The sequence below is a fragment of the Sinohyriopsis cumingii genome, chromosome 9, assembly GCF_028554795.1.
Source record: "Sinohyriopsis cumingii isolate HCF-2022 chromosome 9, ASM2855479v2, whole genome shotgun sequence".
Lineage (NCBI taxonomy): Eukaryota > Metazoa > Mollusca > Bivalvia > Unionida > Unionidae > Sinohyriopsis > Sinohyriopsis cumingii.
In genome coordinates, this window is record NC_142969.1 from 90,477,561 (window position 1) to 90,496,184 (window position 18,624).

The 18,624-nt window shown below is 35.1% G+C and overlaps 1 protein-coding gene across 7 annotated transcripts in view; it reads left to right on the forward strand.

Annotated features, from left to right (window-relative positions):
• Positions 1 to 7,815, forward strand: part of LOC149792221 (uncharacterized) — a 51,132-nt gene extending 43,317 nt beyond the window's left edge. For 4 of the 7 annotated variants that reach the window (XM_089970746.1, XM_089970749.1, XM_089970751.1 and 1 more), the window contains one exon: positions 5,874 to 7,813. In XM_089970746.1, coding sequence (XP_089826872.1) covers positions 5,874 to 5,916 — 43 coding nt within the window. In that variant the 3' untranslated portion in view covers positions 5,917 to 7,813. Of the gene's footprint in view, positions 1 to 5,873 lie in introns of all 7 variants that reach the window. The other 3 variants (XM_089970752.1, XM_089970753.1, XM_089970750.1) reach the window with 2 other exon arrangements.
• The last annotated feature ends 10,809 nt before the right edge of the window (positions 7,816 to 18,624 follow it).

Sequence of the window (18,624 nt, forward strand, 5' to 3'; positions counted from 1 at the left end):
TTTGTAATGTACGTTAGTTACGCTATGACATATCAAACGTGTAACGGTTTATACAGTGTGTTGTATCGTTGATGGTGATCTCAAAATTTTAAACAACATGGTTATAGCTGCATCCTCCGTTCTCAATGTGATCTGAGAAACACTAAATGTTGGGAGGACTTGCACATTCGCAGTATCGGTAACATGTTGATTGCTGGAGGAGTGGTTCAGGATAAACGGAATTTGTATAATGTTTGATCCAAGAAAAATCGCACATGTTTAGTCACCCACCCCAAAGTATCGTCTCGTCTTACAGAAGGAGAGTTATACATTACTTCAAGAAAGTGAAAGAGAATCTATTTTGTTTTTTTAAGTAGATGAAATCGTGTCAGCCATTAGTGAAACACATTTGTTAGGGAAAAACGAAGAAGAAAATAAAATTTGTTTCACATGTAAATTTTAGTAATATTGACATTACTCAAAATTTATTTAAACTAAATCGACCACTCCTGATTATCTGAGATAGAAGTCCTATCATTTACACGCCATCGGTGGCGTCTTCCTAAAGAAAAAGAAAACTACGAGAAAAAAAAACATCATACACTTCTTTTCTTTCTAACAGTAATTAGCGTGACCTTTCAATCTCTTCGTCCTGCCAAGCTGCTTTGTGCACTCTATACTATGAGTCGCAAAAACAAGGCACATTTCCGTGCACATTTGTTAGAAACCAATCTAAAAAAAAGACTTTCGATTGTTTACTTTGACAGTATGTTACTTCAAAGAATCGTTCACATAAACCATCAAACCAAATATTTTTAGACATACAAAGACGCTTTGTCGTAGTGCTGGAGCAAGTTCACACTTTCACAGAAAAACTGCTTGAAGAAAAATGATAAAGAAAACAACTGGTTTCCTGCCAGGAAGAGATGGAATAGTACCACTAGGATGCTCATTTATTGTAGAAAACCTCACTTCTGCTGATTTAAGGCCAGTGTGTCGTAATTGCGTTATCAATTTCCACAAGAACATTTCTTCCGGCAGCGACGACAACGTCTTCTGAATCTATTGCTGTTGAAGATACAAAAGTGGCCTCTCTTCAGACAATGTACAGAATGCTCAGATATAATATTTTGTGAGAACTTTACAACTACGCTTTTAAAAAAAAAAGATTTTAGCAGACATGTCTCCAATTCAATCCTGTGATAGTTTAGAATAAATGCGGATTTTCCCCACTGGTGTGATTTCTTTTAATGTATCCTTGAAATTTCAAATGGAATTTATGATAAAACGTAAGTAACTTGACTCCTTGGGAATAAAATAGTTTCTCTCTCCATCGTGACGTCAATTCTCTCTCTCTCTCTCGCTGTTTCACTAAAGCAAGCACGCACGCATGCAAACTTAAATTGCTTATATTATTAATTTTCATGATTATGGATCGTAAAGATCATTTACTAACTTTAAAATTAGGTCTTTTTAAAGCATAGTGTTTAGTATTAAGGTAGTGCGATTGTACTTTTAATCCAAGTAAACATCATTTGATTTGACTTCAGGAAATGCGTCCTTCAAAACCCAGGCTGACCTAATTCCTGATTGACTAGCAGCTGAAGTACTTTACCTTGTTTACAAGTTAGATTGTTCTAGAATGAAGATTCTATCCTCTTTTTGTTTTTGTAATTACGCATTAGCTTTCTGTATAAGAGATGTTTAGCTGAAAAGTTGAAACTTCTAGCATCAACAGCGGTCTTCGAAGATATTTTTTTGTGTTCAGTTGAGAGGATTTCATTTATTTACTTAATATTTTATGTATGTCTATATTTTTGTAAGTTATGGGACATGATTTTGTCTAATTTTTGTCATTTGTTTTTATCCAAGGCTGTACAGTGTATAGAACATCTTGAGTTAGTTTTCGCCTACGTGATTTGAGTCTGTTATGAGCCTAATATTGCATAGGATATATAAATAGATGTGTTGACAATTACTAAAAACAATCTTAATATTAAGACCCAGTGTCGCATATGGATTAATTTCTCATTGGCTGATGAAGTTTGGACGATTCTAGAAGAGTTCAGTAACTTCAAATTGGTTGAGCTAGGTCATCTGAATAGGCTAGTTCCAAGCAAAATGAAAATAAGATCAGTCACGTTGGGTATATTTTGAAAAATAGACATAATAGGTGGTGTATTTAACTAGAGAATTGAGCCATCCATCTCATTCCGATTTTAGAGTCATCCTCATTTCTTGTGTTCCTGTTGTAAGTCTGCAAACGTGTTTTATGTTGTATGTAGACATTATTCGAGAAGAAAATAATATTATTCTGCAACTGTTGCGAATTATTAAAATTTGTTATGGACAACGCCATCTTGACAAAGGCATGGTTAGGACATTTTCGTTTTTTTTAAATATATACGACACTTTTCATTTATTTGGGCTTTCATAAAACTTTGTCAGGATGATATTCACTTCATAATATTGTAATCATTGCTGTGGCACGTCAGTGGAATAGTGTTAATGTCATTCGGAATATCACTGGAAATCATCTGGATAATTAGATACATTTGGCTTTTGGACTTTTGATAAAACATTTATGACTATTTAAGATTTCATTTTTAATTTTTCGCTTTGCATTTTATGGAATTTTCAGATATATTTTGAATTTTTCAATACCGTTGGGTTTTTATTGGCTCTTTTTGCTATTTAATTTAAGACCATAGAATCGTAATACTTATAAAATGATTTAGATTCAATTCAAAGTGGTATCTGTTCCCGTATTAAGATACCTCTAAAACATTTGAAAGTAGGCACAATGATTATTTCAAACGGTATTTTAGTTTTGTAATTTGTCTAGAATATTGCATCCATAAAATGTCGCAGGACATTTCCTTCTAATAGGTATATATCATGGATTATATAAAATCTTGAGCACATTTGAGCATGTCAAATATCATAGCTTTGTATATAGGTATTACATCACTGCGCTGTACCGTAACATTAGATCTGCCATTTTCGGAAACGAACAACAATACAAGCACTCAGTTTTATAATGTAAGAATAACTTGACTATTACCCATCCTATGTTGCACTCTCATTCTAGAACCAAAATATGTGTTTAGGAAAACTTGCAGAAACATATTCCCTATCTCCAGTCAGCTGATTCAAAACTGCTGATAGAACAAGACGTGTTACTTTGTACTGTTTCATGATTTAGGGAATTCTTTAACATTGTTTGTACTTTCAAGGCATGTGCAACTTAATATCATATCATAATGTTAGGGTTTGGGTTGGCATGCAGCAATTTTTCATTCTAGTCATTTGCCAATAAATATAAAACACATATTTTTGAAAGTAACGAATGAAGAAATTTTTCTGATAAAGATTTCTAGCATAGAATTTAGAATTTACCCTTGTCTTACCTGATGTAAATATATCCCTTTTAAATAATACTTACTTTGTATTGTGTGGTTGACCATTGTCAGTAAGTGAGGGTAGATGCCTATCTGGCCATTTACAATTTTGGGGCTGTTTTAGTAAACAACATATTTCATAGCTAACACTTGTTTATGATATCAGTTTATATTTTAAGATCAATATTAGATATCAGAGATGTTGAGTTTATGGTTTAGCTTTATTTATAAATTAAGAATGTTCCAGAAGCAAGTTGTGTATTAATTGATGGGAAATTCCATTAAGATGACAGATTATTTCCAGAAAATGGTTAAAGCGACATAGGTCGGTTGGAGAGGTATACCAAAAATTTACTACAGAATTATTCATTCCTATCTTAAAACTAGTCTTTAGAGGAATAAATTTTATTTGTATTTCAGTTAAAATTTGAGAGGATTCGTTTATTTAACGTTTTCATTAGAAATACGAAGTTACTTTTCGGACTAAATCACTATTTTGGGACTATTGAGAGTTCATTCAAGAACAGTTTGGATTATATCATACATAAAGACTATTGACACATAAGCACATTTGAAGCAACTAGCACATCAGCACATCCAGAATTGGAATTCAATAAGAACACCACTGGTATTCATTCGGAATACTCTATACCTTTGGACTTGTGATAGGACTTGTAGGCCTATTTGGGATTTAAATCACAATACCGCAATTTCTTTTTAAATTTTCACTTTGTTATGTATGGGAAATGAATTATTTATTGATTTTTATAAAACGTGTTATTTTCTGTTATTTAGTTCACGAATATAAAGTCGTAACAGTATACACACTCCAACCCTTTTGTTGAAGTGTAGGTGTTTATTTTAGATTGTATTAAAAACGAGGGTGCTGGATTGTTAGGTGCGTGTTTGGATTGTAATCGAAAAGTGGTTCCTCGATTGTATGGCTTGCTTTTGGACAGTAATCGAAAATTGATTGCTACTATCTTTGTCGGGTGTGTTTGTATGTGGACAGTAACCGAAACGTAGGTACTGGAAAGTATATGTGGTGTCGTTTGGATTTTTTATCAAAAAAGCTAATGCTGGATTGTATATGTGATCTGCTGTATTGTATCTAAACATTAAAAATTAGCACCCCGGTTTGAGTATATACATTTTCGACCATTTGAGTCAATAATATCATGCCCATGATAATCCTACGGACCATTTTAACATATAATTTCCCTTACGTTTCCAGAGTGATACATACTGCGGTCAACTCTAGCAATGTTACCATTTACCTTAAATGGTACTCATATGGACCATTTTAAGATAGGATTTCTGTTTTGACGTAGTATCGCCACCCCCACCCCACCCCCCACCCCCCACCGCAAACTTCCGCTTGTTAACCTATGGGCGCCAATATAATTATCAATTGAAGCATGCCTAAGAATGGGGTCTCTTTCTGTTACAAAGTCGTCCCTCAACCACGTATGCGATTTGCAGAAGTGAAGCGTAGGGCCGGCCAAACCATCAGGTTCTCTGTTCCCATATGTTTCTTGTAACACATTAATCACTTGGCACGAGCCCAGGGTCCGCCAGGATCTGCGAAATACCCAGGGAATAAAAAATTATTGTTGATCACTTATCTAACACCGTTTCGCGCTGTGTCTAGCAGCTCAGATGAGGCACCTGACACATCCACAGGTAGTTTGATGGCTGGAGTAATCTCGGTAGCAGTTCCATCAATAGGATTACTCATATTTCACCATGTCTTACATGACTTTCTTTTCATGGAAAGTTTCAAGCACTATATGCAGCATATTTGGGCTGTATACTAACTCCATTTCTTTAACATTTTCATTGCTTTTGACAGTTTCTAATGATAAAAAAACTTTCAAATAATATATTTACTACAGTGACACATTTTGGTAAACTGTCACACAATGCAGAAACTACAAATCGATTTTTGGCAGCTAACGGTCTTCCTAAACAACTGTCCCCAGCAACAATTGTTGCATTTCATTTTGTTTAGGTGTATCATTTTTATGACGTACTGTATATTCTCCGGTATCTATGAAGCTATACAAAAATATATTAAAATGAGTGCGTTTCTTGGGTGTCGGGCCGGCGATGACTGGTTCAGTCGACGTCCTTGAAGTTGTCTCCTGACCGTTTCACGTTTTTAGTCTTCGTGGTAACACTGCCCGTGTCAGCTACGGATGGCCCCTGTGCGTTCAAGTTTTTTTTTAAAAATCTGTTACGAGAAACATGGGAATGGGGCGCCAGGAGCTAGAAACGGTGTCAATCCCCACTAGTGGAAATTTGATATATTGTCAAAGAAACAAAGTTATTGTTTCTGAGATTATTCTGAGAAATGTTTTTTCTTAAAGCTTCTAACTAGTTTAATTGAGTTTGATCAAGCAAATTCTCAGAGCAAATCTCTCTTTTCTATACCTTGGGCAGCATGTTTTGTTGTTTGTTTCTTAATATGACAATCAAACTCTTTTTTTTCAGACCCACACGTGAGGATACAGAACATCCGTATGAAGTCATCTAATGAACTGAATCGTCGACATTGCAACATTACAAAACATAGCTTCTCTTTCCTTACTTCGACGTAAAAATTTATTTAAGTATTATAATTTTTTCAAGCCTTTCCTACAACCCTCTTGTAATTGCCTTATAGAATACGGATTTGCAAAACATAAATTGAAATGATTTATACGATGGTGTACTCGATAATTACTCGTAAAGCTGGTAAGACTTAAGCGTTTTACAGTTAATGAAGTCCGTATCGATGCCAAGAGTTTTACAGTTAATGAAGTCCGTATCGATGCCAAGCGTTTTACAGTTAATGAAGTCCGTATCGATGCATTGTTATCAGATGGATCTTTTATTCAGCAAATCTAGCAGAAAGATGACATTGATTAAATTTCGACAATTATTTCAGATGTAATACTTTGCATGACCCATACTTTTATCGTATCTGTACACTCATCTTCCTTTGCCAAGGGTTGTCGACAGTTTATACGCATAGACCCGATATCTGATTGGAGTAAACTATACCAATCAGATTGCTCGTTATATTTACCAAAGGAAAGTTGGAAAAAGTATGGCGGTCTCCATAGACAAACGCACTTGTCACATGTCGATGTTTACAAATTAGATCTTTCATATGCAAGCTTCTGTTTGAAGTCAAGGCATGTGAGTATCATGGAACTCGTGATCTTTAATATCCAACTTTTTCACTTTCTATGAACAGTAATTCTTCCACCCGCTAGCTACATATGCCATGGAAAGACGAGAAACGAAATAGATCGACAACCCTTGACTAGCAAAGACGCTGTACACAAAGCAACGCGTCTTATTAAAAACACTATTAGTTGTTTAATTTAAGGTAGCTTGTAACCAAAGCAACGGATTACTTGGAACTCTGTACTCTCGCCTGCTTCAAAGTTATGGGCTTAGAAACATAAACTGTAACATTGGATTGCATAATAATGTAAAATTAAGTTGACGCCGCTTCCAGCACAGAAGCGGGTGACATCATGCTTGTCTTTTGGAGATTTGTTTCAAAAGTTGCTCTTTTAACATAAAACGGCGCTGAGATGAATCCAATCTATGTATAATTTATATCGTGCTTTTTGTATTTCTTGGTTCTGAATAAAAATTCATAAAAGACTGCTCCGGTGGTCTAAGTGGTTAGAAAGTGCGCTTCGGATGCGGGGTGTCACGGGTTCAAACTCCATGACGAGTCATATAAAAGGCATAAAAATGGTATTATCAGTAGCCTCGCTTGGAGCTCAGCATTACGAAGTTAGTGTTAGGACAGGTCGACCTGGTGTTAGGATAATGTGACGGAGTGGAACATGATGCCACATGTATGCAGCATGACGCCCCAAGTGCTAGACATCATTATAAACTTCCACATTGCAGGCATCGTAGTGATATGACTAAAATTAGTAAGGCTACTTTAAAAATATAAATCACACACACACACACACACACACACACATTACAAAACGACATGTAAAACTATCAAAATGCTTTACAAGGTGTACAAAGTTAAAGGAAAAACCAGAAAAAAGACGAAATGAAATCCTGAATATGTACGGTGTATTCATAAGCTTTGTTTTATTTCCACGACTTGAGTGGCTTCTATTAGGATCATGTCTATATATTTTTTGGCTACATGGTAAGTATTTCCCTCTGTAGATAACCATATGATGAGCGTGCATAGACGTGGTGTTGGGAATAGCGCTGGTGCAAGAGAGCGAGGCGTTAGTTTCTCTTATTCACGACATGCGATCTCTCTCTGTCACTCTGTCACTCTCTCTCTCTCTCTCTCTCTCTTCATATCTATATATGAAAAGAGAGACTGACAGAAAGAGATCGCATGTCGTGTATAAGGAAACTAACGCCTAGCTCTCTTGCACCAGCACTGTTCCCAACACCACGTCTATGCACGCTCATCAGGTGGTTATATATATATATATATATATATATATATATATATATATATATATATATATATATATCAGAGACACGAGACAATTTAGTTTGTCTACGGAGACCGCCATACTTTGTTCGTATTCATATATATATATATATATATATATATATATATATATATATATATATATATATATATATATATATAGTAGGTAGGCTCACGAGACCATGTATCTGCGCCGATGGATGCTGACATCTGTTGTGACTACAAAAGTCCGATGCGACAGTAGCAGTCTCTGCCACACTCGTTACACTTGTTATCCGTAGTTTGTTTATTTCCTTGTGCTGGGCCTTTCTGTGGATCCGATTTACTTCTGTTTTCTGCCTAATATGATTCTTTTATTGTATGAGTCCCCGTTCTGCCTCATGTTGCCATGTACGCCTATCTTTGGTAACCTCGTCTGATGCATAGTGCCTATAAACCACGCTTGCATGTAAGCGAGTATAAGGTTTTACGGTCCGTCTTTTCCCAGTTTACAGCTCCCCATATAGGATTTCCTTTGTAATGCGGCAGTCCTCCATTCCGGACACGTAGCTCAACCAACGCAAACGTCTTTACCTAAGAAAGTTGTACATACTTGTGGTCCCTACTCGGTCAAGCACCGAGCTGTTGGGAACTTTATCTCTTCAGGTAATGTTACAGATGCGCCTGAGACTGTACATGTGCAATGCATTAGACTTTCTTTCTTGGGATGTATACATAGTCCAAGATTCATTTCCATATAGGAGTGTGCTCACCGCATAATATTTGTATACGTGTGTGTTCCTTCAGCTTGCTATGGGCCCATACTCGTTATGTCAGTATAGAGACTGTGGTGGCAGCTTTACTAATCTGCCTATTATGTTCACTCTCAAGTGATAGGTTTTCTCTTATTACTGACCAAGTTCACGAATTCATGAACTACCTACAGCTCAAAGTCCTGAATGCTGATTGATGGAGGATCATCCCCACCCTGTCCCATCACCTACGTCTTGTTTAGACTGATGGTGATCCCGAAGTGCCTACATGCGTATGCAAAACGATCCACGAGTCACTGAAGATCCTCCATTGAATGGGTCGTGACTGCTGTGTCATCAGCAAATAGGAAGTCCGTAATGCATTTCACTGGCACTTTCGTCTCCGCTCTAAGTCTGGAAAGGTTTTATAGCTTCTCGTCTGGTCTAGTGTGAAGGTAGATACCTTATGCGGCTGATCCAAAAGCGTACTTGAGCAGGATGGGAAATAATATACCGAACAGCGTGGCGGCAAGCACACATCCCTGCTTCGCGCCACTTCTGTCGCTGAACACTTCCGAGATGCTCCATAGTCTATAATGGTCTCCTTCATGTCTTGGCGAAAGTACTTTGCAACACTGTCAGAAGCTGAAGAGTCAATCCCTGCTAACAATAAATGTGTGACAGTGGACTAAATATTTTTAAACACATCTCAACATAATATGTTATATGCGTGTACGTACATGTGCGTTCTTTCTCTCTATTTTCTATAACTTTTCTACAAAATATCGAAGGTCATGGTGAGATCAAGGAAGGCGACATAGAGTCGTTTCCCCTGCTCTCTACAGTTTCCTTGCAGCTGACTGAGTGAAAATACCATATCGGTGGTAGATCTCTTCGCTCTAAACCCAGACTTTGACTCAGGGTTGACACTTTCAGCAAGCTCCTGGAGCCTCTTCAATACAACCTTAGCAAAGAGTTTCCTCACGATGCTTAGAAGGGAAATGACACGATATTTTTTAAAGTCACTCATTTCACCTTTATTCTTGTAGAGGGCATCAATAATGGTATTTTTCATGTATTGCGGTACGTAGCCCTCTTTGGAGCATTGACCGAGGAGTTCGTGCAATTTTATGAGGAGGAATTCGTTGACACATTTCATGACTTCAGCTAGTATGCCATCTTTTCCGGCGGTCTTTTCAGGGGCAAGAGTATTGGCACACTATCAAACTCGTCCATGATCTGTAGGTACTCCACAGCATTTAGAGCATCCTGGATGACCTTGCTTGCTATGGAATAGAGCTCTGAATAAAGCTCCACCCAAAGGTTTCTCTGCTTCGGACTTTCTATTATAACCCTGCCGGTGGTAGCCTTCATGGGGAATCTTCTTTTGTGTGGGTCCAGTAGCCACTTTGATGATGTACGATGTATGATGGTCATACATGCCCTTTATGTCACGGGTATCAGCAGAGGACTGAATTAGTGAGCGGAGTTGAAGCCTGATATTATCCGCTCAACTCCATGAAGTTAGCTGAACTTTGTTACGGGCTGTCCTGAGGCCTTTTATGTTCTTCTCAGTTGGTGAGGTTTAGTAGGCAGCAAAGCCTGTTGTTTCTTTTCGATAGCATTTCTTCTTAGTGAGCCTCAAATCAATCAGTTGACTTTCCTTGCTTTTTGCCAAAGGCTGAATTTCGGCGGTGTGGATACTGTCCCTAGGATGTTCTCATTTTTAAGTTGTATTTGTATTAGCTTCGCTGGTGAGAGTTTCGTCCAAAACTATGACAAAATCAAGCACCTTCTAGTGTAGGCTGGTCATGCTTGTGTCTATTCGAGGTCTTCCATTCTTCTTGAAGCAATGCAGTCTATTCGGCTGGCGCTTCACATTGCTGCACACAATAGAAGAATCAGTGTAACAGTCTGCGCTATGGTAACTGCGCGAGCAATGGGACTTGTCCAAGGGTAACACTGAGATAGCCGTAAAACTGGTATTTATCTTCCAGGGAGGATGTCAATATTGGTGGTAGGCGCTGATCAGGCTGATCCACACACACACACACACACACACACACACATATATATATATATATATATATATATATATATATATATATATATATATATATATATATATATATATATATATAGGGGCCCCCGAGTGGCGCTCTCTCCGGCATGGATCACTGCCGTCTCAACTCTGTCTGGGTGAGTTCGAGTCTCGGACTCGGCCAATGTGGATATGTGTGAAAGCTTGCCGGTAGCTTCTCCTGGGTCGGTGGTTCTTTCCGGGGTTTTCCCGAGTTCTTCCTCCACCATTAATACTGGCGGCCATGTATAGCCTACCTTGTGCTGAAAAATGGCGATAAACCCTATAACAACAACATTGTGTATGTCATGTGCTCATAACTTGCGTTTAACCCATAACTAATAAATCAAGATAGTCTCCAAGTTGGCATATTGTTTATTTGCATAATTCGCACATATGCGTATAATTGTATATGTAACTGCTTTCGTAACCGTGGTTCCATCGTTGTCCCAGAAGCGATGACTCAGCTAATTGTCTTAGTCCCACTCCTAACGTGCCAAATGTTATAATAGTTTTGTGTGAGAGCAGACAATGAACTCCTTCTGTGGTAGTCTAGTTTCTTTTTCGATGCGGCTTGAATCTGAAATGTATATGACGTCAATTTCTATGAATGGAGTTACTTATGTCAGTAAATGTAGTGGTGATTTAACTATAGTGATTTTCTCTTTTTTTTTGTTGTAAATATTATTTTATTTTTAAAAAGGCTTTTGTGTATTTTATATGACGCATTTTGTTCTATTTTTCATTTATCTCTATTGCAACATATATCTACCTTTATACCTAACTACCTGTCTGCATGCTTTCTGTTTGGCAAGGTGACGTTTTCTACTCGTGTTGGGTTTCTTTGAATAGACTATACTAAAGCTGTGAAACCTATATAAAAAAATCTCATCCATGTTTGTTGAAACCAGTCTGAGATGCTACCAAATGATTGGGTTTTAATATGACATGTAAAACCATTAAATATGCGCTTGGCTCTGTGTATGTGTGACAGTGGACTAAATATTTTTAAACACATCTCAACATAATATGTTATATGCGTGTACATACATGTGCGTTCTTTCTCTCTATTTTCTATAACTTTTCTACAAAATATCGAAATTGTTTGCGTGTCAGAGAGGCAATGTACAAATCATTTGCATGCACACCCTTGAATAATGTGAAACAACTTTATATGTGTTCTTGATATTACTATCATAACCTATTATATGTATGAAGTACGTCATTGTTCATTACTGCTACATGTATTCTTTTGAGGAAAGTATTCATCCCATGTTGAGATGTTAATATTAAAATTTTCCAGTATGAAGCTAAATTCTGTCTAGCTTTGGTCTAATTATTCCCATTGAATTAGATTAATATATTTATTACAAAAATACCTTCCTGTTCTTAACTGACCATGAAACATGAGAAAAATGTATTGTTCAGTTAGGAACAGAATTTAAGTTAGTTAGCTATAATAGTATTTTGAAAATGTATTTTATTCATCATGTTGTTTTTTTCCCGTCATTAACCGTTTGACCTAACTTTTATATGTGTAATTATGTGAATTCTGTCTTTAATCCTATTTTTCATAAAATTAAATTTAATTCTTCTTATTATTATTATTTTTATTATTATTATATATATATAAATATATATATATATATATATATATATATATATATATATATATATATATATATATATATATATATATATACACATATTAATTGTGTTTAAAACCACGCTTGTAATTATTAATGCTATCCAGAACCACACGAATATCCATTATTAATGTCTAGAACAAGACTAATATCCATTAATAGTGTATGTCTATCAAGAACCACATGTATATAATAATTAATAATGTCCAGAACCACGTTAATCTCCATTAACAGTTGCCAGAACCATTCGTATATATATATATATATATATATATATATATATATATATATATATATATATATATATATATATATATATATAATTAGCAATGTCCAGAGCCATACATATAATGATTAAAAGTGTCCGGGATAACACTTAATAGTAAATATTAGCGTACAGAACTGCATTTATATCCTTTACGTCCAGAACCCATCGTGTATATCATTAATAGTGTCTAGAATCAAGCTTATAATTATTAATAGTTTCAGGGCCACACATTATAGTCATTAAAAGTGTCCAGAACCACACTTTATATCCATTAATAAGGTCCGGAACCACACTTTATAGCCATTATAATTGTCCAGAACCACACTTTATATCCATTAATAATGTCCTGAATCATATATTATAGCCATTAAAAGTGTCCAGAACCACACTTTATAGCTATTAAAAGTGTCCAGAACCACGCTTTATAGCCATTAAAAGTGTCCAGAACCAGACTTTATATCCATTACTAGGGACCTGAACCACACTTTATAGCCATTAAAAGTGTCCAGAACCACACTTTATAGCCATTAAAAGTGTCCATAACCATACTTTATAGCTCTTAATAGGGTCCTGAACCACACTTTATATCCATTAAAATTGTCCAGAACCACACTTTATAGCCATTAAAAGTATCCATAACCAGACTTTATATCCATTAATAGGGACCTGAACCACATTAAACGTGTCCAGAAACACACTTTATATCGAGTAATAGGGACCTGAACCACACTTTATTTCTATTAATAGTCTCCAGAACCACACTGATAATCATCAATAGTGTCCAGGACACCAATGAATAATAATTATTAGCATGCAGAATCACACTTATATCTATGAATAGTGTCCAGAACCACGCTTATAATTACTTTTATCATTCGTGCTAAATACCTGCATGATTAAAGGCTTTCATCTAATTTATACTTTAGTGTCACTGACGTAATTGTTTTGAATATTTACGTTTATTTCTATCCACTAATATTTCTTTCACTACAGCACAAAAGGTATATTATTTGTTCAATACATGCAAATGGGATGTTTTCGTCCTATCGAATACATATATTTTAAACATAACATTTTGTTTCGCACATTGTACATATTATATGTGTACGTAATACATAGCACATATATGCATAGTACATATATCCAGAATAATGTAATATTTTATATATATAAGGACATTTATGGGATGTGTGATTGGGTCTACAATTTTGCGCCAGATTTGTCGTGTAACGCGCTGTCAAGGGCCAATATATTTAAAATTTTCAATCACGTGTCCTGTCCAGCCAATCGCAATGCTCTCGCTCTGGCAGCGCGCGGAGAGACTCCCTCTGATAGTGACTGCGGCGTCAGTTGAGCCAGTATCCTTCTGGGGTGCGAACGTGTTTCCTCTTTCTGTAGAATTTTTTCTCCGTTGTTATCGTTTCACTTTGTTAGTTACCTTCTTCATTTCCTGGAATTTTGACCGAGTCGAACCGTCCTAGAAATTAAGTATTTAATTACATTAACTTGTTTCCATTCCACAATTTCTGCTAACGTTTCTTTTATCATACATTAAGTCACACTCATAGTGGGTCATTCCATCTGTAAAAGATTGCAGCATCATTTTAAATCAGAAATAGACGATCTATTGCGTCCCGATTTTAATATTCGGCGCTATTCTAAAATTTATATGCATGGGGTTTGGGGCAGAATAGTCGACACAATTATCTGGCTCGATCTCTCTGTCGTACGCAACATTAAACCAGAGATCCATAAAGTGACCCTTCACCAAGGCTTTTCTGGCTTAAATGCGATAAAATCTTAATGCTCAATGCATTCAACTTTAAAGTTCACTGCAATTCAAAATTCAACACTTCACAAAGATCAACCTTGAACATTTGCTATGAAAACATTCTATTTACAATTGACATTTGCCTGAAAGTAAGATATATATAATCTTGGACAAAAGTTAAGCATACATTATAGCCATACATAAAATACTAAAATGCAAGTTTGTACAAATGGACTTTCTTGTAATATGACTGCATATAAGACTGAAAAAGAAATACAATGATGTTTACAATATACACATTATTTCATGTATAACAGATTCATATCAGAGCACAAGCGACTAATAATATACATGTATTTGACTTTTTAACTTTAAGCGACATAGAAAAAACAAAACAGTATTCAACATCAGAATCAGTAAAGCTAGTGATAGCGTATCTAACATGATCAAATGCTACCCAAAAAAGAGATACATGAACACATTAGAAAAGTCAAAGTTTTTAAAACTGAAAACTATATTATTGATACGATTTTGGATTGCATGTTTTAGCAACTTCTGTTTTCTTGCGTGTACAAATTGCAGCAAAACACAACTTTGGTCAAAGGGAAAAACTCATCAATTATGAATCATTCATTACATATTTATTTCCTCATATTTTCTTTGCTTTATTTACCCTCCTTTGAATTTTAAAAATTAAATCGTCTGAATGTCATAAAGGTAGCTCATAATGCGGATATAAGCATTTAAATGATAAAATAGCAGTAAAGTACCTAATGCCATTTGATGTCGATTACATTTATTTCAGTACTCTCTGTAATTCATTCAGATCATCAATTAATACAAAAAACTCTTATCGTAGATATTACGAATAAGATGCGAACATGATCTAACATCGACACAGATCTCGGATATGTCTTGTTTGTTTTCGTCCACTATTTATAGATAAGTGTGGAAAACAAACTACAGATGCAGTAATATTAGACGCTATCAAAGACAAGTTATCAGAGGAGGTATTGGAAGCTCGTCAACACATATCTTCAGTTTGTGAGGATAAATACAAAGAATATGTTCAACACTATTTTATTACAGATGGAGCACAATGCAAACTTATGAAACCTAATTGACAAATTGAGAGAATAAAATTGTATTACCATGATGTTAACAAAGAAGCGATACAACTTTGTAAAATGCGCAGACAAAATAGGGTCTTAGCAGCGGCTATATTACTGGAGAAAACGTCCAAGTGACTTCTACAATTCTTTTGCTTCGGATAAGAAAGGAAATTGATAAAACCGACCAAGATAATATGCTTACAATTAGATATATACCGTTTAACTAGAAATAGAAGTAATCAACAACCGTTTCAACGGCAAGTAAGAATAAATGTAAGTAGATGAACAGAGCGAAACAAATATCAAAAAAGCGTAGAGTATTTACTGTGGAGGAAGAAAGAGAATTAGAGCTTAAATGAATGCCGTGGAAGTATGCAATTTTAAAATAGAACATGAAATCAGACGTTGAAACGTGACAAAACTGACAGAGAACATACAGAAGAACACTAGCAAAACAAACAGATGAAATAAAAGATAATTTAAAAGAACTGATGCAAAATATTAGAACAAAAAGAATATAAATAGCTTTAATTTAACAAATCTAGAGAGCTTCTTTAGAGACAGAATTCAAATTATTATTTCAAAAGTTAAAGAAGCGTTGCCACTAGTCTAAAGGCGAAAACAGCTGCTGCATGAAACGGTGAGGCAGTTGCCAATATTATTACGGCTATAGGTTTGATAGCAACATTCTTGCATAGTATATAGCATATGAGGTATCAGAGGCGATGTAAGAGGAACAAGTGCTGGAGAAAGTGATAGCTGGGAATGCAATACATTGTGAATTGTCGACAAAATGTATCAAGACATAAACCTGTTGTCAAATATTTGTACAAGGTATTCAAAACGTCATTATCATTTATAGTGTCAGCTGACTTTCATGAACAGATGTACAGGTTGTATCTTTCTAGATTTAATATGTTTCTGTTTTTCTTTATATTTTATTATCTTTTTTTCCTGTTATATTGTTTGGAGTATATTGCTCCTCATCCTAGCAATAATTGGACCGTTGTTTGCATTTTTATTCACCAGTGTCGACACAGCATCAAAAGGGTAAGGAATTCATAGCTTACTTCAAAAGTAAATTAAATGAAACCAATTCATTTAACCATAGGTATAATCATAATCGATTGTTTCGAGATCTGCAAATTTCAAAACATGTTCATCTGCAATTACAAGACTGTTATCACTTTTGTACTTCTTGTCTACATACGCCTTACTCATGTTATTTCTTTTTTTCATCTTTTCACGAATGTTTACAAACTGTATTGCAGCTGCTGGAATCATATTTTTAACACGTCGGTATTTATAGCAGCATTTGGTTTTCCTTTAAAGCTATTGAAGAGTTTCTTTACGTTGTTGTGGTAATTAATACAATACAGACTTCTCTTAACAATAAATAAGTACTATCATCACCAAAATCGTAGCTTAGTCCAACTTTTGACTCTGAAATATTTTTTTTTCTTCATAAATCATAGTCTTGGTCACCTAAAATTAAATTTTCCAATAAACATTTAACATTCTTGAAAACTTTACATAAGAACTTATACCTTTATTCAGACCCATTTCGGCTTCTTTTAGACCTGTGTAATCGCACAGAATTAAATAAGTCTATTCAATTTTTCATCATCTTCACATCGCTAAGTTAATGTCATCATGAGTCAATTTTCTTCTGCTTTCCATATGAATTCACTTGAGGATTTCCCGTTTGAGTCCCAAGTTACACTTACCTGTAATCCTATGGCATAATGTCACTCCCGTTTGAGTCCGGAGTGACATTTACTTATAACTCTGTGGCGTAAAGATAACTCCCGTTTGAGCCATGATTGGCATTTCATGTATCCATATAGTTTAAAGTCAATTCCTGTTTGAGTCCCAAGGGACTTTTACATATATGCCTATGGCGTAATGTTAATTCCCGTTGGAGTCCCAAGTTACATTTACAATTGTAATGTTAGTTCCTGTACGAGTCCCAATTGACAAATATATCTGCTATAGGACCTACCCTACTTGCAATGGCGTTTGTAAACTTTTAACACATCTTCTGGTGATAGCTTTCCAAAACCTGATAAACCAGATGTAAAGCTGTTTTTATTTAGTAGAATGTTAGATATATTTCAGATTATGTTAAATTGTTTCAGATCTATGTTGTTATTAGTTAAAATAAATGTTTGGTAATCACAGTAGTGTACTGATCATTCAGGAAGATGTCGTCTTATCTGAAAGTAAACATGAATCCTGCAGATAGATTTTACTAACTCCTGTACACTTTGATCACTTCAATGAGAATACGATATCCCCATATCCGCTCGTATTCGTCGATTCTGCCCAGTGCAATTTATTATGCCAGAATTTATTATCACACTGTATCAACAAACCCAGCCCCGTCAAATCATAAAGTCTACTTATCGAAATGCTTTGTAGTCTCAACGTGAAACAGTCTTTATGTGTGTAGTAGATTTGTTATCTCTTTTAATATGTGTTCAGTATCTCAGATAACTTAAACCGATTGTAAGGACTAGGTGTAATGATTGCTACTTTCAGTTTTTACGTCTGAAGTCCATTATTTAATGGGGACAAATGTTTCATACTTCAACTAAATCATAAGCAATAACAGGTATTCACTTACGTATTTTGGTCTTCTAATTGTTTATTTAATTGTTTTTCTTCTTTACCTCAGCTCTATATATGTTATTTTTGTGATTCTCAATGTTCTGTTTTATGTTTTCTAAGTTTCTTCAACATATCCTTGATGTACTTTTGTATGCAAATATTAATTAATTGGTAGAATTTGCATATGGTTATGATATTTGATAGAAGGACAAGAGGAATCCAACATCCGTTTTTGTATGCGTAGTCCTTCTGGCGTTTAAATTGTATTGCCGAATTTTCCAATACGCTCAGTTCTATTCTCTTAGTTGCAGATATATCACACAACCAGTTATTTGCCGAATTGAGTTTTCAGTGCTCATAAATTAAATGACTATAATTAAATTGTAAATTAATGATCTCTTCCTCTCGTGTCTCCACTATTAAAACTGTGAAATTATAATATTTCATTTAAGAAAAAAAGATATCTTTTGAAATTGTCAAAAGTCTATTTATGTATTTAATCTGATTTATAGGTTACATTCTTTACTGATCAATCTTATATTTGAAGAA